Source organism: Dermacentor albipictus, chromosome 7 (assembly GCF_038994185.2).
Source record: "Dermacentor albipictus isolate Rhodes 1998 colony chromosome 7, USDA_Dalb.pri_finalv2, whole genome shotgun sequence".
Lineage (NCBI taxonomy): Eukaryota > Metazoa > Arthropoda > Arachnida > Ixodida > Ixodidae > Dermacentor > Dermacentor albipictus.
The window spans coordinates 131,270,139-131,297,521 of record NC_091827.1 but is presented as its reverse complement, the minus strand read 5'-3'; the positions used below and the strand labels follow the sequence as shown (position 1 = coordinate 131,297,521).

General features: G+C 46.6%; 1 protein-coding gene across 6 annotated transcripts in view; it reads left to right on the top strand.

Moving 5' to 3' along the window:
* Positions 1–27,383, top strand: part of LOC139048163 (mitochondrial-processing peptidase subunit alpha) — a 364,881-nt gene that overhangs the window by 177,691 nt on the left and 159,807 nt on the right. For 5 of the 6 annotated variants that reach the window (XM_070522712.1, XM_070522716.1, XM_070522715.1 and 2 more), the window contains exon 12: positions 18,039–18,183. In XM_070522712.1, coding sequence (XP_070378813.1) covers positions 18,039–18,183 — 145 coding nt within the window. Of the gene's footprint in view, positions 1–18,038; positions 18,184–23,093; positions 23,485–27,383 lie in introns of those variants that run through there. The other variant, XM_070522717.1, reaches the window with a different exon arrangement.

The window sequence follows — 27,383 nt, the reverse complement described above, 5'->3', positions numbered from 1 at the left end:
CCTCGACAAGAACAAGAGTGGCCACATCCTGAATAGCGATTCACGCAATATGATCCTCCACTGCTACACGTATTGGCGTAACAGGGAGCCTGAACTCAGCGTGGGGGCCACGACCAAGTTTGTCGCCGAGATGCTCGGTGTCAGCGAAAGCACAGTGTTCAAGGTGAGGAGGGAGGACAAAGCATCGCATATTTCGGGTGGCAAACTGTCAACGCCCTCGCAAAAGCACCCACGAAATGCGGAGAAAAGAAGACGCAGCACGAAGTATAACAGCTTCACGTTGTGCGCGCTGAGGTCATGTGTGCTGATTTCTTTCGCCGCAACGAGATACCGACGGTCGAGAAGATAACTAACGAGTTCTCGAAGCGTATGGATCTCTCATCACTGAAGTGGCGTATTGTGCGTCGTCTGCTTGTCGAGATCGGATTCAAGCACGAGAAGAGGAGCCGCAATTCACTGCTTATCGACCGGGATGACATAGCTGAATGGCGGAATCGCTACCTTCGTGACGTGGCGCGCTACCGGGTGGAAGGCCGAAACATCTTTTTCCTGGACGAGACATGGGTGACGGCGGGACACACTCGGTCGATCGTGTGGACAGACACCGTGGTGCAGAAGCGCGGACGCCTATATGAGCGAGCAAATGGTCTGTCGACAGGTTTGAAACAACCTTCTGGGAAAGGCCAGCGCCTGATTGTGACGCCCATCGGCAGCAAGGATGGCTTCATCGACGGGTGCTTAAAATATATTCCGAGGCCAAAAAACGTGGCGACTACCACGAACAAATGAATGGCAATCGCTTCGAGGGATGGTTTAATAACATTCTGCAGAAGTTGCCTTCTGGTAGCGTCATTGTTTTGGACAATGCACCTTATCATTCCTGGCAAGGAGTTGCTCAAATGCAAAAACATCACCTACAGCAAAAGGATGGTTAAAAAGCAGCTGCTTGAGTTGGTAGCATCTGTAAAGCCACGCCATGTGAGCTTGTACTCACCTACGAGGTACTCACCTACAGGGCAGAAACCTGGAGACTTACGAAAAGGGTTCTACTCAAATTGAGGACGACGCAACGAGCTATGGAAAGAAGCATGATAGGTGTAACCTTAAGGGATAAGAAAAGAGCAGATTGGGTGAGGGAACAAACGCGAGTTAATGACATCTTAGTTGAAATCAAGAAAAAGAAATGGGCATGGGCAGGACATGTAATGAGGAGGGAGGATAACCGATGGTCATTAAGGGTTACGGACTGGATCCCAAGGGAAGGGAAGCGCAGCAGGGGGCGGCAGAAAGTAAGGTGGGCGGATGAGATTAAGAAGTTTGCAGGGACGGCATGGCCACAGTTAGTACATGAACGGGGTTGTTGGAGAAGTATGGGAGAGGCCTTTGCTCTGCAGTGGGCGTAACCAGGCTGATGATGATGATGATGTAAAGCCACGCTTTCTGAGCTACATCGTAGACAATGCAGCTGAAAGGGCCGGTTGCATTGTACTCAGGCTCCCACCGTACCACTGCGAATTTAAAGGGACACTAGAGGTTACCAGAAAGTCAAGTTAAAGTGATAAAGCAATGCTCTAGAACGTCTAAGGCGTCAATATAATCGCGAACAGAGCTTTAGTAACTGAGAAATTGAGGTAAATGCATGACACGATTTGAGACCCCCCAGCGACATTCCGGTACTAGCCCGATGACGAAAGCACCCCTCATAATTTGTGTTACTAATACACAACTACTCGTATTAAAAATATTATTTCATTCGATTATAAGACGGAAAAAAAATGCTACTTGTCTACATCTATTCGATTCTAAGAAAAAAGAACATTTTGACGTTACCCTTCAGTAATATGGGTGTTCGAAAGGTTTTGTTTTCGCTCGACTCTGCGCGCTCGACTCTGCGCCGCGCACGCTTTGGAGTTTCAGTAGTTTGGTTATCACGTCGTGCTGTGAGGGTTCTGCTGGCTTGCAAAACTTTCATTTGGAACAAGCAGCGAAAATGCCACGTCCATGTGATGCCGTGGGAAGCCCTCGTTGCTTTCCCGCTCTGGAGAGCCGGTGTCAAGGCCACCGTCGTAGTACGCAACGACGCCGGCAGCGCGAGCCCTCAGCAGCAGGTCGCGCTCGTCAGTGCTCAAATCGCTGAAGTTGAGCCCACCATCGCGAGCCAATCTGTCGGTGTCAGAGTCCATTGCGACGAGCGTCGAAGTTTGCGTCATAGAATGAAGCACCAGCTTATGGGCGTCTTGCGCTGGAGTTTGAGGTATAGTAGCGGCGCCTGGTGGCGGTGCGGGAAACGACATCTCGGTCGTACCAGCTTGGGTCGTATTGAGCCCTGGCTGTGGCGAAGCACGTTTCTAGGCCGAGTTTTGCGTCGATTCGCACTTTTTTATGCCCTGTTGCGAGTGCGAAAAGGCTCGTCACTTTTCACAGACCACGCCGGCCATGCTGCGAGCTCGCCACAGCCTATAGTTTAACGAAAACGGACTCTCCATGTGCCGTGGGACGTAATGCTGGGAGCAGAAGGAATCGGTGATGCCGATCCGGAGAGACCTCTAGCCCAGCCTCGAAAAGGCATCACCATCATTACTTCTGCGTCGTGGGCTGCCATGAACAAGAAGGCCTGAATCCCAACATCAGATTCTACCGTTTTCCTTCAAGGCCTCACGAAGTGGAGCGTTGGGCGTGCTGCATAGCTGCAGTTTGTCGCGCTGAGTAAGCGAAACTTAGTGCCATGCTGACTGCTTCGCCTGTCTTGAAGCTTGCTTGATTATCTGCGTTCGAAATTTCGGTCTTTTGCACCTACAGTCCCGACAGCAGACCGACATAGCAGCAGGCATGGCTGGTAATTCACGATTCGAGACCCGGCCACAGCGACAATTAACAATTCGACTGATGCGAATTGGTGAAGTGTATGCAAATGAGCACAAATGGTCGGGCTCATTCGATGACAATTCACGACTCCACTACGAGCAGCACAGGTTAATAGAGTTATATGCACTCATCCTTGATCTCAAGCCAGCTCGTTGAGGCAGCGCAGCAAGGCAGTATTGACTGCAGCACATCGATGTTCGAGCGTTGTCATTAAAAGCTACATCAAGTGAGCAGCGCACAAGCTCGCGCTACAGCGCGATTCGCACGTACGTGCGAGCTCATATCCATTGCATCAGTTTAGCGGCATGCAGTCAACAAAGATTGCAGGAGGCCCGCCGTTTGGCGGCATGTCGAAAGACCGCTGCCGTCGCGGCGCGTACGATCGTGCGCTCGAGCAGTTCATACATTGCAGCACGTACCGTCGTGTGCTCGAGCAGTTCCGTACACATGATGTCTGCTTATCGCTGCTGTGGATTCATTTATAGCACGCATTTCCTCGCGTTTGTGCGCCTGAATCTAGCAGCTAGCGCGCAAACCTTACCTGTAGTTCCACTTCGTACGCGACTCGCTTCACTTGCGATTGACACCGTGCTAAAACTTTGCCGCCTAATTTTTGAACGGCGTACACGTATCCGGCACTGCATAATTTCTTGCCTTTACGCAGCGTGCCACCCCTGAAAAAATCTTCGCCGCCCGATATATGCAGCAGGCCGTGCTACAACACAACCGAAAGTGGTGGGTGCATATTGTAAACGTGCTTTCCGAAGCAGACAACCGAGCTTCGTATGGCTACTAGATTTGGTACGACCCATTTTAGGACAGAGGGCGCTTTTTAGCACCTTTCTCGCAGTGCCCCCTGAACAATGCAAGAGCCCCATGGTCGTGCGTTTCTCCTTCCACTAGCCACCATACTCCCGCTTTCGCTCTGCTGTCAGCTCTGTCTTGGCTCTGTTTCTGGCCGCGCGTTTGCGTTTTGCGCAGAAAATCCATAGCGCCATCTGCAAACGCCGTTCTACTCACCGGTGGCGCAACGTCACTATGAGGCCATGATGTCAACACTCCTCCTCGATCGGAGGGCGGGCGATTTGAGCTGCGCTAGAGGTACGCAGACGCTTCAGAACGCATTTTCTCTTAAAATAAGTCTCTCCTTGGCATGAAACAAGCATTTCGAGGTTTCTGGGATGGTATTTCAACAGTCCACATTGACTTAATAGTAACCTTTAGTGTCCCTTTAATCCTATTGAGCTCGTGTGGGCAAAGGTGAAAAATGGCATCGCTGTGGAGAACAGAGATTTCAAGCTGTCCACGGTCGAAGACGTCTTGAGGGAAAGAATCAAGCATGTAACGGTGGAAGACTGGAAGAAGAACATTCACCACCTGATGGATCTGGAGGCAAAGTTCAGGCTTGATACATCTGGGAGTGGCCATATCCAACCCATCAAGCTCGGTGAAGATGACAGTGAAGAAAGCGACTCCTACTGCGAGCTGTCCGGCATTGAGCCACTCAATGAAGAATAACAGCTTCTTATTAACGAAAGAACAGCCCTTCTTAGGGCTACCCAAATTTTGCCGGTGGGTTCGCAGCAGCCAAGCATTCTCCCGTGACCTCAAATAAATAAGCAGTTCATTCGGTGACACATTCCTTTTAATGGAAGCTCAATTCTGAAAAAGCAATGTGCTGCACAGATCGTGCTTGTTGCAGCTTTGACGGGAGCTTCAACAGGGCGGCCGGATGAAAGGTTTAAGGCATGAGGCCTAAACGGCCGGGGTGCGCAGCACCACAAGAAAGAGCCGGACTGCTTCAGTCGGGGACCAGACAAAGAATGCCCTTTTATTTGTGCGAGGGGAAACAGGAGGAAACTTATAGCGTTTGGCGCTGAGTGGCGCCCTGACGTAAACAACCCAAAGCCGAAACCAGAAGCTAACACAGGATACCACAGTGCTCAATATAAGTATTGGCATGGAAACGTGCTGAAATGCTGGAAAATCTGAATGCAAATACAATTATTAACCCTGAATAAATATGTGGGGCCCAAAATGCTCATTCGGGCAGCCATTATCCAGCTTCACACGAAAAAGCAGTAGTGAACGTGAAATTGACAGCCACTCTTAGCAGCCTGCACGCAAAAGTACATTCATGTGTTTGCATTGTTTATTTTGGTTATGTGGCCTAGGCAAGTAATGCGAAGACAACAATTATCAAGCATCATTAGCTTAGTGAGGCCCAAAATACTCATTCGGGTAGCCATTCATAGCAGTACACTCTAAGAAAAGTTTACACCCTTTGGAGAGCCCCTTCTGCCACACAACAATAATCGTCATCTGCCTTGATGCGTTTCCTTTCTTGAAAACGCCGCGCCCACTACTTTCCTGTCAGGAATGCTATCATGCTGATAACGCACATGCCGTTCGTTACTGGAAAGTACCGGGCTCGCAGCGTTAAAGAAAGGAAACGCATCAAAGCAGATGACGATTATTGTTGTGTGGCAGAAGGGGCACTCCAAAGGGTGTAAACTTTTCTTAGAGTGTAGTCGAGGGCACACTCGAAAGGCATCATTAGCAGTCTGCACGTCAAAGCGCAGTCATGCTGTCGCCACTGTTGGTGAAACGGCAGCAATCAACGCAAAAATGACAGCCACTGTTGGCAGCTTGCATGAAAAAGCATGTTCGTGTGGTGGCATTGTTTATTTTGGTTATCTGATCCAAGCTAGTAATGCAAATAAGACAACAATTATCAAGCATCATTAGCTTAGTGAGGCCCAAAATGCTCATTCGGGTAGCCATTCATAGAAGTACTCGAGGGCAAGCTTGAAAGGCACCATTAGCTGCATGTCAAAGCGCAGTCATGTCATCGCCACTGTTGGTGAAACGGCAGCAATCAATGCGAAAATGACAGCCACTGTTGGCAGCTTGCATGAAAAAGCACGTTCATGTGGTGGCATTGCTTATTTTGGTTACCTGGCCCAGGCAAGTTTTGCGAATAAGAACAATTATCAAACATCATTAGCTTAGTTAGGCCCAAAATACTCATTCGGGTAACTATTAATTGCAGTAGTTGAGGGCACGCTTGAAAGGCACCATTAGCAGTCTGCACGTCAAAGCACAGTCAAGCTGTCACCACTGTTGGGAAAACGGCAGCAATCAACGTGAAAATGACAGCCACTGTTGGCAGCTTTCATGAAAAAGCACGTTCATGTGGTGGCATTGTTTAACCTGGTTATCTGACCCAGGCAAGTAATGCGAATAAGACAACAATTACTACCAAGCATCATTAGCTTACTCAGGCCCAAAATACTCTTTCGGGTAGCCATTCATAGGAATACTCGAGGGTAAGCTTGAAACGCACCATTAGCAGTCTGCACGTCAAAGCACAGTCATGCTGTTGCCACTGCTGGTGAAACGGAAGCAATCAACGCGAAAATGACAGCCACTGTTGGCAGCTTGCATGAAAAAGCACGTTCATGTGGTGGCATTGTTTAACCTGGTTATCTGACCCAGGCAAGTAATACGAATAAGACAACAATTATCAAGCATCATTAGCTTAGCGAGGCCCAAAATACTCATTCGGGCAGCCGTTCATAGTACTCAAGGGCAAGCTTGAAAGGCACCATTAGCAGTCTGCACGTCAAAGCGCAGTCAAGCTGTCACCACTGTTGGTGAAACGGCAGCAATCAACGCGAAAATGACAGCCACTGTTGGCAGCTTGCATGCAAAAACACATTCATGTGGTGGCATTGCTTATTTTGGTTACCTGGCCCAGGCAAGTTTTGCGAATAAGAACAATTATCAAACATCATTAGCTTAGTTAGGCCCAATATACTCATTCGGGTAACTATTCATAGCAGTAGTCGAGGGCACGCTTGAAAGGCACCGTTTGTAGTCTGCACATCAAATCACAGTCATGCCACAGCCATTGTTGTATTTGTTTATCTGACCGGGCAAGTAACACCAATGTAAGCACAATTATTCACCCTGGATAGCTCTGCTAGCATTGTTTGTACTAAAAAATGCTGAGTGAAGTTGAATGTGTTTTATTGAGGCAATTATTTAATTCACAAGCCATCGGCATAGTGATAGACAGCCAGGTTCAGACAATGACATTTGTGAAGTAATAAATGGTGAAAGTTGCAAAAGCTCTCAGTGCACTGCTTCGCTGGGCTCCATTCACAGAAAAATGTCTTTGCCACGACGAAAGCATCAGACAGGAAATGACAGTGTTATTCGCGTTGAAAACTTTTACCATCATATGTGATGGGCAGTGAAACCGTCTGTTTACTAAGACTCAATGCATGAAAAATGGGAATATGCAGCCTTTCATGTGCACTTCAGGCGAGCTGTCACATGTACTGATGCATAAACATCAACAGAGGTAAGAGGCAAAGTTGCTGTGCAACCCACATGACGTGTTTAAGAAAATGTATCTCTGAACTTTTCTGTTTTCATAGGCGATCAAAATTTGTTTTGAGCAAGTTGGTTAATCACATTGAAGCAACAACACAAGAAGGAAGGACAGAAAACACAGCGAGTAGGCTGATTGAGAAGACGAGGTAGACCAGTGAGAAAGGTTTTAATGAGATGGAAGAGGCCAGCCCTGCAGTGTACAGGAGTTAGGGCTTTGAATGAGATTCGTTAATGAAATGTGTAAAGACTTTGCTGAAAGAAAACTAGCAAAAACAAATGCTAATATAAAATAAAAGGACAGAAATAAGAGTATGTGCAAACATGCATAAAATCAGGCACACAAACGCAAAAACTAAGAACAACTCAAATATAAAGAAATGTGGAAAATAATAAAAAAATTGACAAACGCAAAAAAACATACACACATTTACAAACAGACCTGGGTAGAGGTATTTTAGGAGCGGGTTCACAAGCTGCTGTGCCTACCTTCTCGTATGTTCTTTTTTTTTTTCAGCCGTTCTCTTAACACTGTCTTGGGAATTTTTAATTGCAACATATCACAAGAATTGAAAAGCAGCGCGAAGCAATGTTGTGGGAAACCATATTGAGCGCTGGCAACACAACGTATGCGTGACTGTGCCACACCACGCATTCTACAGTTTGCGCGCGTGGTGAGCACTGGTGGAAAGCAATCAATCGGCAGTGCCACACAACGCATGAGCACGGCCATTAGATGCTCGGCCATCTCACTACTGAAAACGATCATCCATGCTAAGTTGACGGCGACAAATCGTTGCGTTGGAGGCTTCTTTTGCAAATATTTTCTGTTGAGACGCTCGTAGGTTTGTTTCATGTGCGCACGCTTTTCTAATTTCTCCTGAGAATGGTTTTGCTCCATCACTTCACCCCGTCCGACGAGAAACGCAGCAACACAGTACACTAACACACCCACCACTGACAGTAGGCACCAGACTTTGGCAAACTTTTCTCGTCGTAACTTCACTCGGGAGCGAAATAAAACAGACATGGAACAAACAAGCAGGTTGTGTGTTTGCAGCGTGGAATCCTGTTTTCAGGCAAAGCGTAGTGCAGCGTCAGCGATGCTCGTTTCAATGTTTCTTTGCCGGATCATGGCTTGGAATAAACGCACGTGGCACGAATGCCGCATCACAAGCTCGCAGTAATATTTCCAGCATGATAGACAATCACAAACAGTTTGGGAATTCACTGTGACGAGGCGTTGACGCGCACAGCTGACGCGACTTCGCCCAGTTCGAAGCCCGGGCAGCCATCTTCTCCGACGGCGGGGTCACCGGCCGTCTGGGGCATTACGTCGGTCCAGAGTGCGCGCCCATTGGTGGATATTCGTGTGCATCCACCTCGGAGGAGTAAACACCCCTTTTTTCTAAAGTTGTATCCGACTATAGGTGTGTGACGAAGAAGATCGGCAGGCTAAAAAGCCCCATTGCCATCACGTGGCTCATACCTAGTTCGTTCACTGGCTGCGCCCTGGCTGCTGTTGCCACGTTGATCGCTGCTTCTCTACGACCCGAATAAACCCCCTTTACAGGTGACATGAATGCCCACATACAGGAGCTAGACGGCTATACTGATGAGATGTCAATGCTAGATCTTTGTGAGCAACATAACCTCATTATTGTGAATACAGGGCCTAAGTGTGAAGGGCAGATCACCTAGGAAGTGAGGAACCAGCAATCAGCCATTGATTACTGTCTGATGACAGAAAAAATTTATGATAGCTTGAGAGAAACGGTTATTGACGAGGAAGAGCATAGCAGCATAGGGAGTGACCATAAACGTATCATTTTGAAAATGAAATATGTAGTTAGGAAAGAGAATAATGAGTGCAAAATGGCCAGTCCAAATTTCAACACTGAACAAATAACAAATATAGTCGCAAGAGTCGAGGAAGAACATTGCAAATGGCCAAGAGCGGGAATATAGTGATCTTTGAAGTGCAATAATGACAGGAATACGTAAAGAAAAACAACATGTTTGTTGGGGAAAAAAAAGAAACCGAAAAGCTAGTGGAACAGGAAGATACGAGAAGCGATCGCCGAACGACAGAAAGCATCCCAAGAGTACAGGCAGGCAATGAAGGCACAGTTGCCACAGGATGAAGTGGCCAGTAAATGGGAAATATACCAGGAGAAAAAGTCTACAGTTCAAGTACTAGTGCAAACAAAGATAAAAGGTGAAAGTGAATGTTGGTCGTCAGAAATATGGGAGAAAAAGAAGGCGGCGCCTGGAATATTTTGGAACCACATAAAATTATTAGGCAGGAAATCAACAATACAACAACATATCCTAGACGAAGATAGAAACAAACCGGAAGGGGATGTGGTATTAAATTACTTCTGAAAAATAACAGCCGAATCTTTCCAATGCATTGATGAGACTGTAGTTGAAGAAAAAAAGACCATAAAAGAGAACCAGATTGAATGATGCTGACAAATTTCAGCTGGAAGAAAGCCGAAGAGAAAATTCCTAAGCACACAGCCACAGGGCTAGATGAGGTTCCTGTTAGGCTGATTAATGAGCTTGGACGAAAAAGTAAGGAAGCTCTGGGGGAAAGCAGTGGAAAAAACATTAAAAAATAGAACAATACCAGACAGTTGGTGACAAAGTAGAATGAATTTAATTTTGGGGGAACTTCAGAATGGCTTCAGAATAGGTAGGCGTTTGGATGATAACTTATTTGTTCTTACTCAGTGTATTGAAATATCAAGAGTAGAAAGCAGACCATTATATGTGGCCTTTTTAAACATTACAGGAGCATATGACAACGTAGACCGCAACATTTTGTGGGATATTCTGGAAGGGGAAGACTTAGGTGACGATTGTCTACAGCCTTTGAGAGAGATTTACCTAGAAAATACCGTTTGCTTTGAATGGGAAGGAATAAGAAGCGAGGAGAAGGTTGATAGCAACAAGGGACTGAGGCAGGGGTGCCCTTTATCCCCACTGCTGTTTATGATGTACATGGTGAGGATGGAGAGGGCGCTAGAAGGAAGTAATATCGGGTTTAATCTCTCATACAAACAGGCGGGTACAGTAGTAGAGCAGCAGCTCTCAGGTTTATTTCATGCGGATGACATTGTGTTGCTAGCTAACAAGCAAAGTGATTTGCAGCGTTTGGTTAATATCTGTGGACAGGAAGGCTAGAATTTAGGTTTGAAATTGTAGGGTTCTCATCCATGCTCTTGGGACAAAGGAACGACAACATAGTAGTGCAAACAGTCGCAAGGGCATTTATTGCACCTTCCATAGATCAATGCCTGCTAGCCGAGTTGCTATCCATAGAACATGGCGACGGGCGCTCGACAAGTCTAGGAAGTCCGACTCACCGCGACCGGATAGCGAGCAAATATGTTTGCCCCATGCTGGATCCCAATGCCTGGTCATTCGCGCGTACGGTCACGCGAACGGTGGCGCGTTCTAAGGAGGCCACGCGAGACAGTCTCGCAGAAGCATGGATCGGTGCACGCGCGGGACGTCCACGGCACTCGCCGACCCGCAGCCAAAGAAGAAGCGCCTTCACCTTTCCGTGCCCAAGTAACCCTGCCATGAGGCAGTGTTAGCAGTGCAACACTGGTGCCATCTCTCGCACTGCGCTTCAACCACACCGACCGCCGTAGGCACCAGGCCCCGTGGCAAAGCTGGAGCACAGGACACGGGAGCTATGCGGGAAAACAACGTATCAGGGGACGAGTGAGAGTTGCGCAGCCCCACAAAATGTTGCGGGAGAATATCAAGTTTTACGGTATTCCATGAAAACAGGGAACAGACAGCGGCAATACAGAGCCAGGAAATACCTTGGGTAAAAGAAGATACATATCTTAGTATATGGATAAACAAAGGCAGTAGATATATGGAAACACAGGAAAAAACAATAACAATGAAGGGGAAGAGAAATGCAGCCATAATGATGCACAGAGCGCTATGGGAATACAGTAGGTACAAGGCGGTATGTAGGTATGTGGAAAGCTGTAATGGCTCCAGGACTTACTTTTGGAAATGCGGTTGTTTGCTTGAAATCAGGGGCACAATCAGGACTCGATGGCAAGCAAAGGTCAGTGGGTCGCCTCGCATTGGGTGCTCACGGGAAGACTACAAATGAAGCTGTGCAGGGTGATTGGGCTGCCATTGTTTTCAAGTGAGGGTAGTTCACAGTAAAATTCAATATGAAGAACGACTGAGGAATATGGAAGAAAGTAAATGGGCTAGTGCAGTGTTGACGTATTTGTACTGAAAAAAACATTGATTCACAGTGAAGGAAAAGAACTAGGAAACTTACCAGCAAGTATGCACCCTGTAGGGTGTGCAACGCAGCAACAAAGAACATGAAGTGGAAAGTCAGAGAGGCTGAAATAATCTCATGAGTGGCGGCAATGGAAAATAAACCTGCCATGAGTAACTATTTAAGAGGAAAAAATGAAATCAGGAAAGAAACAATTTATGATAACTCAAAGGGAAGCTCATTACTTTTCGAAGCAAGATTGGGAGGCCTTAGAACATGCACCTATAAAGCGAGATATAAGAAGGAAGAAGAAGCATGTGCTTGCTCCATTAAAGCTAGGGAAACGATTGAGCATGTTTTATTTTAATGTCAAGATATCTTGTCAGATGTCAAGATTTTTTATGTCATGATATCAAGCCCAGGAGTCGATTTAGGCACCGGTGGACTCCTTGAAGCCCTTGGGTTCAGCGAGAGCAGAGGGAAAGTAAACATGTCTGCAATAAATATTAGTGAGAGGCGATAGGAAGATTGGTGGAAGAAAAGTAGGGAAATGACAAAAAACAGAGACATACAAAAAACAGAGACGTACAAAAACAATATTCACAATAGGGGGTCAGAAAATTTGGTTTCGGGAATTGATGCGTTTTTTTTTTCTTTTTCTTTTTTTACCTAAATAGGACATTGGGCAGTATAATAGCAAGAGCTTATTGGCACAACCCACCGCCCCGTACCAAAGGGGACACTCATAACATCCATCCATCTATCCATCCTGTACAATAAGAGGTAGAGCGCATGACCTGTGTGGTCAGTTTTTGTACACCCCTTACAGTGGCTACTGTGCCCTCACTACCGCGCACTATTACCTCAGGCCCGGTCACCACACTGCAAAACACAATTTTTCTGCACCAACATTCAGTAGGTCGCCAAACTGTGATCGTATAATCTGTTTTCTGGCCGCTAAATTCCGTGTAAACAAGAAAATGCACGAGGGATGCGCGATCAAGAACAGTATATAGCTTTTCGCTGTGGCAGCTTCACCAAAATACTCGTCCGCCCATCTCACATGAAAATGCCAGCACACACATTGTTTCTCATTTCAGTATCGGCAAATCTCCGGGGTCGTCGAATGCGGCATTCACCAATCCTATTGCGATAAGCATCTTCGCCGATCTGTTTCACAGCGTGTGGTGCCATAAGAAGTGTAGTGCATGCTTTTAATAACCAATAACCGAAACATGCCGCCATTCTCTGCTGCAGACTGCAATCGTATACGTTTTCTGGTCACTAGATCCCATGTGAGCAAAATAAGGCACGAGGCGTGTGTGATCGAGAGCAGTATATAGCCGCCCATCTCACATGAAAGACAACAGGGCGTGCACAGTATCTTATTCCGGTACTCCGCACACCGTATTTACAGCTATCACTGCCAATCGTATTGCAATAAGCATCTTCACCTATCTGTTTTAGACAGTTTTAGTATAGCGTACGCTATTCCATTGCGTACGCTAAAAAATAGCAGGTCGTCACTGCGCATGCGCTGACCGCTAAACGAAATAGCAGGTATAGCGGGCGTACGCAACGCAAACGAGTTAGCGTTAGTGTTTTTGCGGGGTTTGCGGAGTTTGCGGGAAACATGGCGGCGATCCTGGCTGCCCGCTTCGAATTGAATTTGGCGTTGCTTTTGTAAAATGCACTTCGTTCGTAGCAAATGACTGTGTAAACGGCTTTCGCTTAGTCTCAGGCCGCTTCGACGACAGAGTATTATGGATAACTTCGTGGTGTTTTCGAGATCGCTTCTCGTTTCGAACGAGTCAAAGCCTAACCAAAGAAACGTTCTAGATGTCAGCGCCACCTATCGCTACAGGCGCGAAATAGCCGCAACGACGGAATACGGCCTCAGAGATCTGAAGATATCGTCGGCCAACTAAAATTGTAGAAAACGTGCGCTGCTTAGCGTACACTATTTTATAGCGTATAGCGTACGCTATAGTTGCGTACGCTAAACTAAAACTGTCTTTTACCGCGCGTGGTGCGTAGGGCCATTGGTAGTGCACTGCAAGCTTTTGGTAGGCGATAATCCAAACGCGCTGCCTTTCCCTGCTACAGGTGGCACAATGTGGGGATCACATTTCACTTCGGCGGCATCCTGCGTCGCCCACCAGCTCGATTTTGTTTTGTTTACTGTTGCCTTCTTAAAACACCGACAAAACACGTCTCCGGCCACTGTAGCACCTCCAGCTCAACGCACATTGGCGTCTCGTGCTGCAATGACCTGCGCAACACTTCACATTACGTAGATATCAAGAATAGTTGACTCTGTCAAATTTTTTGAGTTACTTTGGATCGTACATTTTCCCGGTTAGCACGTTTTTTCTTATGTTTTTTTTTTCGAAACGAATGAGGTTCTACTGTATTTGTATACAGTGGCAAACTGTGTTCTAAGTGCAAATACACTTGCACACAGCCAATGTGTCTCTGTTCTTGTTAACATCTGTATTTCTTGCACCAGCTACTATAGGGGACAGAACAGTAATTCAAGTGAAAGTAAGGTTGCTCTTATGCATTCATTAAACAAACATCACATATGCGTCTGCTGCGTTCGATCTGTTCACTCAAACTCTCACTAGTCACATTAAAACTATACCTAATCGTATTGAACGTTTCATCTTTTCGTACTATCATCTTTTCTTTCTTTATATGCAAGGATAGCACGCCTCTCCTTATTTCATAATATCCCAATCCACATCTTAAACATAGTTCCCTTATTCATCTTGTGTGCGGACTGACCACTGTCAGAACTTTACACGATGCCTAGTGGCCTGGAAAAGTGAGGGAAACTGAGAACCTGGAAAAGTCAAGGAAATGTCAGGGAGCTCTTTATTTTAATGAGTAAGGTCGCGGCGACTCGTTGATTGAACTGTCTATGTCTCAAATTCACGTAGGTCAGCTATCCCGCAAAGCTATTAGTCTGTTTGCCGCACTGCAAGTCAGATTTCCTGCACCATAATGCTGTTTTCAACTGCCATGACAAAGGAACTGATTTGTAAATTACATGCAGCACTGGCTGCTGCTTTAGGATGCCATTGATAAATAACTGCGGCTGTGTACGAAGTACCTTGGGATAAAATTGCAGTATATGAGTATTGTAGAGGAATCTATTGAATTGTACTGAAGATCATGCAGGAAGGTTTGGCTTAAAAATGTTCTGAAAGAGGTCCTTAAAGATATTTTATTAGAGTTTTGTAGTTCTGGCCAAGGTCAAGTAAAATAATGTCTACTCGTGATATCTCATTCAGTTGGCGGAGCTTGGAAGCATGCCTACCACAGGTTGAATTGGACAGTACGATGGGTGAGGCATTGTTTATGAGAGTGATTGTTTGGCAGTGCTTATTCTTCACTTGGCATCTTTATGCACAACTGCCTGATGCTGTGCCTGTCGTGTGTGCACGGCTGGATGTTTGTGCATGTGTTCTGTACCATATTTACCCACATGTATCGCGCACCTTTTTTCCAAGAAAATGGGTACGAAAATTACCTGCATGTTAGAATTTTATACAATACCAAAACAGTCTTTATGGCGTTGACAACAACCTGCTGCCGTAAGATGCTGCATCATTGCCATATGCTAAAAGAGAAGGTTTTCGTGAAGGCTGCTGCGGGTTCATTTTGTGCGTGACTACGATTGCCCGCAGAGTTGTCTACGTCAACAGGTGATTGGTGGGCTGCAACACCACAGACTCAAGCATTTGGGATTTCGACCCTCCGGCATGTAGCCATGCACAGCTTAGCTGTGTCCCGGGAAAAGGGTATTCTAGGGGCTGAGCCAGTGCATGGTGTCTGGACCTTTATGGACCTTCGGCGGCTGCAACACACCTCTTTGGCCTCCGCTTCACGAAGACGGCACGGCACCTCCAGGCTGACCCACCCTGGGGAAATGGGCTGATCACCTACCTTCTTCTTCTGCCTTCCACTTTCCTCTCCTGCGGTCTCCTGTCCACTGCTCTCTTCCTCATTTTCTTCATTTTCCTGGGCTGCCTGGGTTAACCAGGTGTACCGTAACCATAATACCCAGTTATAATATACAGTTAAACGTCAATATAATGAATTAGATAAAATCGGCAATTTGCCTTGTTATATTGTAATTTCGTTGTAATGAAATTCGACCTTTCATGTGAATAAATGCAGTCGCCGATCAATTTTTCTTTTATGGAAAGGGGCCGCAGAATTGTCAGAGTTATCAGGCAATCGAAAAAAGCAAATTTTAATGAGAAAGCAATTTAGGTGTTGGCAACGAGGGATACGGTTTCATGCCACATTGACGATCTATTCACATCGGCGGTACGAATTAAGTGAAGCCAGCCACGCTCCCGTGTGCACGCCGTCCCCGCAGCTGATGGCGTCACCTGCATTGGGACGATCCTATTATGAAAAGTGCTGGCAGCGAGGAGCGAATGCTTCGTCTGCCTCTTGCTCCAACGAGTCACTGAAACTGAAGCTTACGCAACCTCTAATACTAAACGCACGGACAGACAGCTTACTTGATGTCACACCGTCTCGGCATGCCCAGTCTTTGCACACGCGGCATATTTCCTCTAAAGCAAGGTGTGCGGCTGCATATACGCTCAGCCGCACTTACAGCCATTTGCAGCCACGGCTAGGTCACGCGCGTTACCGGGAGGTCGCTCCCCTCCCCCTGTTTCCCTTTGCTCGTGCGGGAAGGCGGAACTCGTGAAGCCACCATTTTTCTTGTCTCACCCTTGTACACTTTCAGTCTCGCCCACAGCGCAGAGCACTCGGGGTGCCATAGGATATTATGGTACTTCGACTTTATACGGAACATGATGCGGATCCACTTTGGCAGTGGCTTTTGTCATACCGCACGCGATTCGAAATGTGAATTTGCAGGCAGCCGATTGTAATTCACTCGTTTGACCATCTACGTCTGTAGAAGTTTCTATTTGTTGTCTCAGCATTCCTTTGCAGTGGAAGCGAAATTTCATTATATTGAAATCACATACAAACGCACTTCATTATATTGAGGTTCTAAATACATGGTGTTCTATGGACAAGAGCTTATGAAAAGTTAAATACTTTGTTATATTGAGGTCTAACTGTATATACACATAGCTACAATGTACGATTGGCATGGTAAGGTTCGCTTCACCCTGCTATACCCCCTCTTTGGGCTCGGTGGTGGGTAATTTGCATCATTGCTGAATAAAACTACACCCTTCGCAGAATCTTCCAGACCCGTTGCCGAATAAAACTACACACTTCACAAAATCTTCCAGACCCTTCTCAACTGATCATCCCTCAAAAAGGGGCACACCAACTCTAGATTTCAGCTTTTCTCAAGAGCAAACAGACTTTCCCGAAATTTAACGCCCATAGTGGTTAGAGAGCTGACGAAAAGGCCAGCATGATTTCACCATTCCTTGTATCCAAGTCCCTCGCAGAGACCATTGCAGGTGGCCAGCGACACTACTCACCAACCTTGGTGGCGGATGTGGTACATACTTTCTGCCACAGGTGTCACAAGTATGTGGATAAACCCACACATGCTACCTGAAAGCATCAATGTTGCCGGATGTTGCCAGTCTCGAATCCGTCTATATTGATGCCTTCAGGTAGCATGTGTACGTTTATTTACCAGTTGGCTTCACCCAAAAAGATCACGTACTCGTGACACCTGTGGCAGAAAGGATGTACCACATCCACTGCCAAGGTTCGTGAGTAGTGTCGCTGGCCGACACTGCCAGGGTTAGTTCTAGTAGTAAAACATAAGTACCCCAAAAAGTGGATGGGAGAACAGCGATGTGGTTGCTCAATTGGTAAGAGCATCGTGCACGTAATGTGAAGACGTGGGATTGTTTCCCATCTGTGGCCAGTTGTTTGTTCATCCATTTTTATTTCTATTAATTTATAATTTCTTTATTTCAGTTGGTAAGTACAAGTAAATTTCCCTAGGTTGTCCTTGTCTGTTGGCTGCTTATATGATATAATCAATAAATATTGGGTCCCTTGGTTAACCCACTTTCTTCTCATTCGGGACACAACGAAAGTGATAGTAGTTACCGCTTCTTTGTGCTCTGTGGCCAGCGTAGCACAAATGGCGACGACGATGCACCGCTTTCATTATGAAAGCTCATTCCTTTGTTTTTCTTCTATAAAGAATAATTCTGCACATCGCATTTTTCTGAGCATGAACATGGGGTTCAGGGCATGCTATATCTTTCATTTATGAATTCCCAGCATATTACATTCAAGTGAACGTTTTTTAGGTCCACCTTTGTGACATTCAGGTGCACTTATTCAGGTGCCCGCGAAAATTGGGTGAGTCTTGTAAATACGGTAATTATTGTTGTAGCCAACATAGACGCATCAGCGACATTGCTGCTTTGGTTGTTTCTTTTTTCTCATTGCCTTTGAGTACCAAGGTGCTGTTACAGCCATTGTTGTTGGTTGTGTTTGACATTGCATGTTTGTGTTGAAACCACTGTGTGTCTTGCAGATGGAGCTGGAGCGGGCCAAGACACAGCTCCAGTCGATGCTGCTAATGAACCTGGAAGCGCGTCCAGTCATGTTTGAGGACATAGGACGACAGGTTCTTGCCAGTGGTCATCGCAAAGATGCCGACTACTACATTTCGGAGATAAGTGAGTTGATTGTGCTTAGGCAGGCACGGACAGTGTGTTGGTAAAAACAGTAGTTGTTTTAAAGTGAGTTCACCTAGACATGACCTAGCACAAGACACTCGTTTGGTAAGCGAAGCGAAGCAGATAATACTGTGCTTATTGTACAATTTGTTGCACACGAGTGATAACAAGGACATGGTCACCCATGTCATAGCATTGGAATTTTCTTAAAGTGAGGGTGGGAAGGGGATAACATGCTCAGGAGTCTCCTAGCATTGCATAACAAGAATGTAGCAAGCTATCAGTAACCTACATAGAAATGAAGATGTACAGTACAGTCTAGTTTTAGAAAGAATGCCAGATTTCTATGCCAGCCCTGGTTACAGTTCAGTTCTAGTATATGAAGGTATGGAGAATATTTTTTTATTGATATAATTTCTTTTGAATAGAATCGAGTCTTGTTGCTTTTTTTTCCTCTGAAAATAATGAATTAGTGACATTCTGTTGTACAGTCGAGCCCACATATAATGGCCCCGCTTAAGACTAACTTTTGCTTAAAACGAACGAGAGCCATGCGACTGCCAAAATATACATTATTTCAATGGCATAAAATCGCACGTATAAAGAAAATCTTTGAGCTCTGCCAATCGGTTACAGCGAACGGACGCCGCAAACCCGCCGCCGCACTGCAAAATAACGACGACCTCTGGCCCCTTTGTGCACGCAGTCTGTTTTCCCAAGCCTTTTTGGAGGTGAACTATCCATTTCGTGCCCCTCTCCCTGCCGTCACGCGCTGCCCTCGAGTGTCGGTGTGTCACACGACGCCAGCACCGTAGCACGCATTTAGCCGGCGCCGTGCTACAGTGCCGGCTAAATTTCAGAAGTTTTGTTTTCTGGCCATTACTGGTGAAGATGGCTTCACACTAGTCTCCATGCTTCCCTGCTTTTTTCTAGTTGGGCCTAAGTTGTAATTCAGGATGTTGGATGGGAATGCTGTGCCTGCAGCAGTCACAAAACGAAAAGCGTGTACATGGCAACGAAGCGAGCAATTTTGAAGGACCTGTCTCAAGTTGCTAAAAACTGCGAGTTAATGAGGAAGTGCAACATGTCTCAAATCAACCATCTCGACGATTCTAAAAACAAGGAAAAGATCGCCAGCTCTGCCGCCGACTCAACAAACAGAAATCGCCTGCGGAAGGCTGCCTATGCGGATGTAGAAGATGCGCTGCTTAAGTGGTTCGCCAACGCACGGGCTCGCAACATTCCAAGAAAGTGGACCAATGATGCTGGGCAAAGCCAAAAACTTTGCATTCCTGCTAGGTTTTCCTGACTTCTGCCTAGGCAATGGTTGGCTACATCGATTCAAAGTGCGGCATGGGATTGTTTTTAAGGGGTAACATGGGTTGTTGAGATAACTTTATTTCTTGATCAAATCTGATAAAACTGCATAAGCTCAGTGTTTCGCTATGACTTTAGATAACTATATTTTGCATATACATAGTAATTGCTGAGATAGTTAATAATTACCTTCTATTGTTTGTTGAAGAAGAAGAAACTTTATTAATGAATGTTCCGGCAGTTTTTTGTTGTGGTGGCCTCAGGTGGCGGCTCGAAGTCCTTGGACTTCGAGCCGCCACCTTCGAGGCCACCTCTGGGCAAGCCGCCATCTTTGGCTTGCCCAGAGCTGGCCTGCCAACTCTGAACTTTTGAGAGCTGCCTCCCAGCAGCGGCGACGCCGATGTTGAAACAATTAAAAATTACCTGTTAAAGGGAAAGTTGCAAACAACATATAGTTGGACACTAGAGTGCTTAAGGATAGCAACGCTGGAAACAGATCCGAAATTCAACAATTATTTGTCATTTTACAGCTCATCCAAGTTTTGTGTTCACAGTAACAATAATAAGAGCACATATAAATGTAAAGAAAAAAATTTGGAGCTCAAAATAAAAATAATCTGCTCTCAACGTTGCATTCTCAACACATTTAGCTTTGTGCTGCAAAAGAAGTAATAGCTCTAGCTGTCCTAGATGCAAAGATATTGATACAGCATACAGCCAAAGGGACCAAAAACCATGTTTTGAGAAAAATGAGAAAGAAAAACTTTGCTCAGTGCAATACCGAGGCATTGATATTCACATAATTGCATTCCGAATCGACTCATAAGCCTCATAATAATATGCTTGCAGTACTTACAAGCTTAGTGCTTTTGGCTTCGTATATATATATATATATATATATATATATATATATATATATATATAAAAACATTACAGTTGTACTAATGTTGCCACAAACAGGTGAGCGAAAAGTTTGTAATGGGAAAAACAGACAGCTTGATTAATTCAGGAATATAATAAAGTATTTACACATTACCAGTTAACAGGTTAGTATGCCCCTAGCACATGCCCGAGCATGTATGCCCTAGTGTGAAACGTTTGTTATGGGGAAAAAAAGAAGTGTAGTATGCCGATTACTGGTACTGCTCATATGCCCAGTCAGATTGTTCACGAGAAATGGGTTGCACATTTGGTCAATGTGGCACCACCGCAGTTGGCACACAAGATGAATATCTTGTAATTGGCAAAACAAAAAGAATTTGTTTAAAGCTGTTTGCCAATTAACGGTGCTCTGCATTTCGTACACACCGAGAGAGTTCACGAGGAACGGGGTGAACATTTGGCGGCTGCTCACGCGTGCTGAACTCCGCGCCGATGCGGCATCGCCGCACGTTGCACACGAGATAAATATCTCTGTGGGGAGACTGCAGTCACATTCACCTTTGCCCGCTGCAGCACCGCAACTTGCGTCTTAGACAAAAGGCAGAAAATCACGGCTTATGATAACAATGCGCGTCTACCACGCATCCGAGCCAGCCGCAGCCACATCAGCGTGAGCAAGAAAATCCAATTTTGCCTTGGTAGCCGGCGTTGAAGCAAAGCTTGCCATTTTTCTTGTGCCTTCACTTTTTCCAAATCATTGTGTTGCATTAGTAGTGCCAGAATGCCACATTAACACCGGCCGCTACCAAAAGCGCTTTCATCTGCTAAGCCTATTCCGCAGTCATGAGGGTGGGGGGGGAGAGAGAGAGAGAGACTCCGGCACGGCTCGGCATGGGTAGCAAACTATTGCCAGCATCTTTCAAAGCTACGGCGCACTATCGAAGGTTTAAAACTCCTTGTTTCTTCTTGTGTTCGCCAAATTTGTGGCTTGTAGCAACCTGAATTTGACATCGTTTCGTGCCGAGTTTCGCACGCCCAAGCAGGCGACGACAAAAATCCGCCAATGGCATGGCGTTATTATGCTCACATGCCTCAGTCGACAAATGGAATTGCGCATGAGAACTACTTTCTCGTGCATTTTTTCTACATAGCCATTCACGCACAGAGTAACGGTGATGTGAAAACTAAACGAGAAGAGTTGCTCTTTCAAACAAGACCAAAATGGCTGCAGTCGGAAACTTAGAACAGCAACTGCGCGCCACGAAAAAAGACCCTTTTTTGCGCATTCATCAGTAAAAATACAGCTCGCTGACGTGATATAAAACACCATTACGACCAAAATATTGGACCAAGATGTGTGAAAATTTCTGAGAAAATGCATAAGACACTGCAGAACCCAAAAATAATGTTTTCAAGAACGTTATTTTTACCGCGATTTCTTGGTCTCTAAGGCCTGTGTGCCCCCTTAATTTGCGCCACTTGGCTCTTGCGAAGGCACAAGAGGTGGCGCCGATCACACAAACACGAAGCTGCACAAACAAAGATGCGACGTCGCCAAGACATACTTGCTCAGTGGACAGACCACGTGCAAAATAGCAATTGAAACAGCTAGGCCATCCTCCATATTGATCTTTTTTTGCATGCAACCCGGTTATAACAATGGAATTTTCGTGGCACTTGAGTATTGTTATAAGTGGGTTTGACTGTACCAGATATTCAATGCACAAGCCGACGAATTATTCTAACATTCACTATTTGATCTGAAACTTAATATTCGAGCATTCATACAACCCTACATTTTTATTTATTGCCACAACTTGAAGAGTTTACTGCAGGTTTGCATACGCAATAAACCAACCAGCTGATCAAAAATGGGCATGTAATATGCAGGAGGCAGTTCTGCAAATAATGCATACATTTTTCCAAGATTTTTCAGTCTCTGTGACCTTTGTTCCCCCTTAAGTCAATGGTCGGCGAGGCGGCTTCAGTAAGTGACCAAGATGTTGCCACTTGGCTTGTAAAAAACCGAGCCATTATGGCAAGCTACACGGATCAGGACATGTATAACACAGACGAAGCTGCGTTATTTTATCAGATGCTGCCGGACATGACGCACGCCATGAAAGGCGACTCACGTGCTCGTGGCAAGCACAGTAAAGTGTGCATTACAACAATACTTCTGTGCACTAATATGGATGGTGGCGACCAGCGCGTGCCCTTTGTAATCAGAAAATCAAAGAAGCTGCGTTGCTTTCGGAGCTGTGTACCTGTGTGCTACAGGCACAATACTAAGGCGTGGATGAAGTGCAATTTATTCGCAGAGTGGCTGGGCAAGTTTGACCGTGACATGCAGAGGCAAGAAAGGCGCGTGCTGCTCGTGCTCAACAACTGCTCAGCACACAATGTGCGAACTTCTCTGGCAGAAGTTACTCTACTTTTCTTGCCGCCCAATACCACTTCCAAAGTGCAGCTGCTTGATTTGGGCCTAATACGCGCATTTAAGGCATCGTGTAGGTACCGCATTGTGGAGCGCTTGCTCATCGCCGTTGAATGCCCGGCCGTCAAATCGCCGCTTTGAGTTTCACTGTATTCAGCCGTTACGATGGGGAAGGCGGCCTGGGCGAAGGTGATGGCTGCTTGCCTGTGGAACTGTTTCTGCAAAGCCAGCTTCATTGACCCAATGCCTGATGCTGAGCCTGATGCTTCCGCAGATAATCGGTCCGGCGGAGATTCGTGGCAGCGTGTCGTCGACTCCGACTTGGGGGGCTAGGACACTGGTTGGGATGACTTTATTTCTGCTGATGAAGACGCTGACATCACTGAACCGTGCACAAACAAGAGCATCGCTTGCAAAGTGCAGGTGGAGAGCGACGCGGAGGAATCGGATGATGACGAAACTTTGGAGCCAGCACCCATAAGCGTGCCTGAAGCAATGGGCTACATAGAGAGCCTCAGGCATTTATCTATGCCAAGGGTCTCGGTGAAGAGCACGCTTCTGCTTTAAATAAACTGGAGACCGCCCTCGTCGGATCTGCACTGCAGAAACAGATGAGCATCACAAACTTCTTTGCAAAGAAATAAATTTTGTGTTTTGTCTAGCCACTCTTTTTTTTTTCTTTTTGAGCTGTCGTCCACCTACTATGAACTTCAGGGTATAATGAACAGATGCCGCGTAACACTCAGGTTCGTTATAAGCAGTCTTGACTGTTCGAAATATCAAATAGGTTCTCAATTTAATAGTAGACCAGTGTTCAGTGGCAATCTTTTATTTATTCCACAGAAAAGCTTTCCTTGCAGTTTTTAAAATGCAGAAGGGCTAAACCAATTTTATGGCAGTAGGTTATTGTAACACCATTCTGAGCGACAGACGAAAGGATCATGCCTCATGGGAATCGATCACCACTCTGTGCTTAGCCGGCACCGACGGTAAAGAACAGGCACCTTTTGCGCCATTTCGTTGTCAGGTGTAGTGTGATTTGCCACTTGTTAAAGAATCTGAAATCCGGGGGTTCATGGCATGTTCATGCAACACTCGCTAACATACCGACAGAGGCTGCTCCAGGCAATGTGGCACTGCTCTGCAAATTGCGGTGTTCGAGCACTGTGTGCGTGCGATCGCTTCGTCGAGCCAACAGTGGGAAGCGCTCACAGTGAGTCTACTACTGCGTCCACCACCTGTCACGGCACACTCGGTGCTCTCTCTGCGCTGAAATGAAACGGTTGTTTGGGCAGCAAAAGGAGCTTTCTGGCACACAACGTGTGGCACTACATGGCACTACACCGAATATATTGAATACTTGAAAAGTAGAACAATAAATATTCGAGAATCGAATTATTCAAACGATTCGATAAGGTGATATTCAAGTATTTGCACACCCCTAGTGGAGAGTCCTTCACAAAGCACCTGCGCAGTGCACTCCACTTATAAATATACCCCATATAACAATATATCGGTTATAACGATGAGTCGATTTACGATTATCAACTTACACGTTAGGGCTATGAGTTGAGGCTACCATATTGTAACGATGTTGAGGCGCACACGTTAACAAAACAACAATATTTATTAAGGGCGAACCTGTGCCCACAACTAAAAGTCACTGCAGTTGTGAAGAAATCCCCAGCAGTCGTGTTCTAAAACTGGTCTCGAACCGTCGTCTTCTTTCTTTCCGCGCGATACCTCGTGTGCGTGGCGCATGTGAGGCAGGTCCAACCGGCTACCCACCCATGAAGATTGCTGCCCATTGTTGCTGAACACCACAGTACGACGTGCACAGTGTCCAATACGAAGGGTGCGCAACTTGAATGTGACCAAGTTGTTGCGGCATTATCCCCCTCCTTACCGCATCGGCCCGATGCGTGAGAGGAACTATGGGTTCCTGTGCGGTCTCACTTTTTTTTTTTTTTCATTACCTCTCGTGGTAGGGTTTCATGCGGACAACATGCACAACTTCTGTGGAGTTGCGCCATCTTGGGCTCTCATGTCCAGCGGATTTCACTTTGTAAGTGACGTCGCTTATACGACGAAGTATTTTGTAGGGGCCGAAGTGTCGGCAGAGAAGCTTTTCAGACAGTCAACAGCGTCGCAGTGGGGTCCATACTGTAAGATTTGGCAGTTGTAGTCGTAGGGATGAACTTGATTCTTCGTCGGGACTTAGGCGAGCAGGATTTATTTACAGTATTTACAGTTGAACATGGGATACATTTACACAGTCTAGCATGAGTCCCAAATGGAGCCCGCAAGACGAAGCATACAGCAATCGAGCACACAGCTCACGAGTGCATTGACGAGCACAGAGCACGACGTCAAGCACACACTAGCAGCCGACAATCGCTGCTTATAAGCACTCCGCTCGACGTCATAGTTTGACGTCATTGAAGATGACCCGCCCTTTTGGAGGAGGAGGGCTCACATACACATGCCGCACAGGTTTCAGTGCTCTCCGAAGGTAGACAACCTTTGCAGCGCAGTCGTCGTATCCATTGTCCTGCATCCCCGTAGTCAGGTGGTCACGCCCGACCCCAGCCGGCGCCTCTAAATCCCAGAGCTGCCTTTTCCTGTAGTCGCCACGTGTGTCAGCAGACTATGATGAATCCTGGGGCCCCCGTACCGCAAAGCACCCTTTTGCCAGGGAGGCTCCCCCTGCCACAGAGAGACCATGACGACCCAGCAAATTAACCAACAATGCACGAGGTGCCAAACGTGGCCAGCCCTGCTGTCATCACCGATCCTCCAAACGCGGCGCATGGTCAGTTAGCGTTGTCGTCCTCGCTCGTTCTCTGAAGGGCGCCGCCACCGCGGGTCGGTTGAAGCACGTGCAGCGGGCTGAAATAGCTGGCATGTTGCCTCCCCAGCCGGCCATTCCTAACAATACCCACACCTTGTTAGCGGGCTGATGATGAGTTTCACTACGTCGCTGATTGTACTGGCTGGAGTCAATGCATTGTTGGTGGCGTATTCGGTACCTTGCCACCTCTCATGCCTCCTTGGCTCTTTGCAAGAAATCATCTAGGTCAGATAAGTTATTGTTTTAACGCGACAGCGTTAAGGAGCTCGTGTTGCAGAAAAGCCAGTGTCCGCGGTGTCGGCATTGGCAGCTTTCGCCATGAGCAAAAAATGGCGGAAGGCGATTCATAAATAAAAACAACTTGCAAGATGGGCTGGGTGGGTACCGAACCAGGGTCTCCGGAGTGTGAGACGGAGACGCTACCACTCAGCTATGACTTCGATGGTTCAAAGTGGGACAAAAGCGCCTCTAGTGAATGCGGTGTTGCCTTAGAAATGTGCCATAGAAAGTTATACTGCGGTGCATATCGGTAATTATGAGCATGTAAATTACAGAAGTCGCAGTTAAACGCGTAGCGTAGTACGTTTCCGCTACATTTCTTCTGCGCTTGGCGCACACGCAGAGCCATATTGTGGCAAACACAGAAGACTCCAGACACCCTCCTCGCAATGTATGGCGCTGGCCTGACAGGTGGCGCACCACTCGCCCGCTTCTCCCCTTTGTCTTGTTTGAGCACATTGGGTCCGTGCGGGGACAAGTGCGAGGATGCCCCAATACCGTTGCGTTTAATGAGTTTTCTCGCTCTCTCCCCTTCCAACTTCCAGCGTGCGTCACTCGAACCCTTGTGTTTAGGCGACGTGGCTCCTCTTTCCGCTCACAGCGCAGTTCCTAGGTGCAGCGTCCAATTAGGGATGCCGCTGACGTGATCGCTGCGCCATAGCGCGTCTGGTGGGAAAACGTCCCCTGCAATGTGTGCCGTGCCACTGCCGAGGAGTCATGCATCTGCGTTGTGCTCCCAAGCGAGATAGAGGACGATCCCATCGAGGCGTCAGCCCCATGATTGCGTCCGCCTTCATGGCGCATCACGGCCCGGCTGTCCGTGCCGATCACGTCGTTTGGCTCGCGTAGATCGTTTCTCCGTCCAAGACACCGAGTTCTTTGGTTCGTTCCGCTTGCTCAGGCGCACGTTTTGTCTTTGTTTGACTCAAGAGCATGCCGAACGAATGAGTGGGCGGTGCGAACGGGGTGCGATAACGCTATCTCATTCCACTTTTGAAGGCGAAGCTTAAGCGTCCTCCAAGTTTTTCTCCATCTAATGGCAACATAACATCCAAAGTTGTGGTTACTGTTCAGCCAAATACTAGTTCAAACAGGGCGACTCGTGTTGTTTCTTGAACAGCCGTATTAAATGTGAAGATGATGTATGGCAAAATTTCGTCCCACAGCCTATGTTCAGTGTTCAGTGTTCATACATCTAAAGCATGTCAGCCAGTGTTCTGTTGAGGCATTCAGTTAAACCGTTTGTCTGAGGGCACTACGCCGTTGTTCTAGGATCAATATGTGTCATTTGCAACAAGCATTTCATTAGGCCCGCAGTAAAGGCTGTTCCACGATCGGTAATAACAAATGTGTGAGTGCCATGCCTGAGCACATTATTGTTGACAAAGAATTTTGCAACTTCGACAGCCGTTGCACTGTACAGGGAATCAGTTT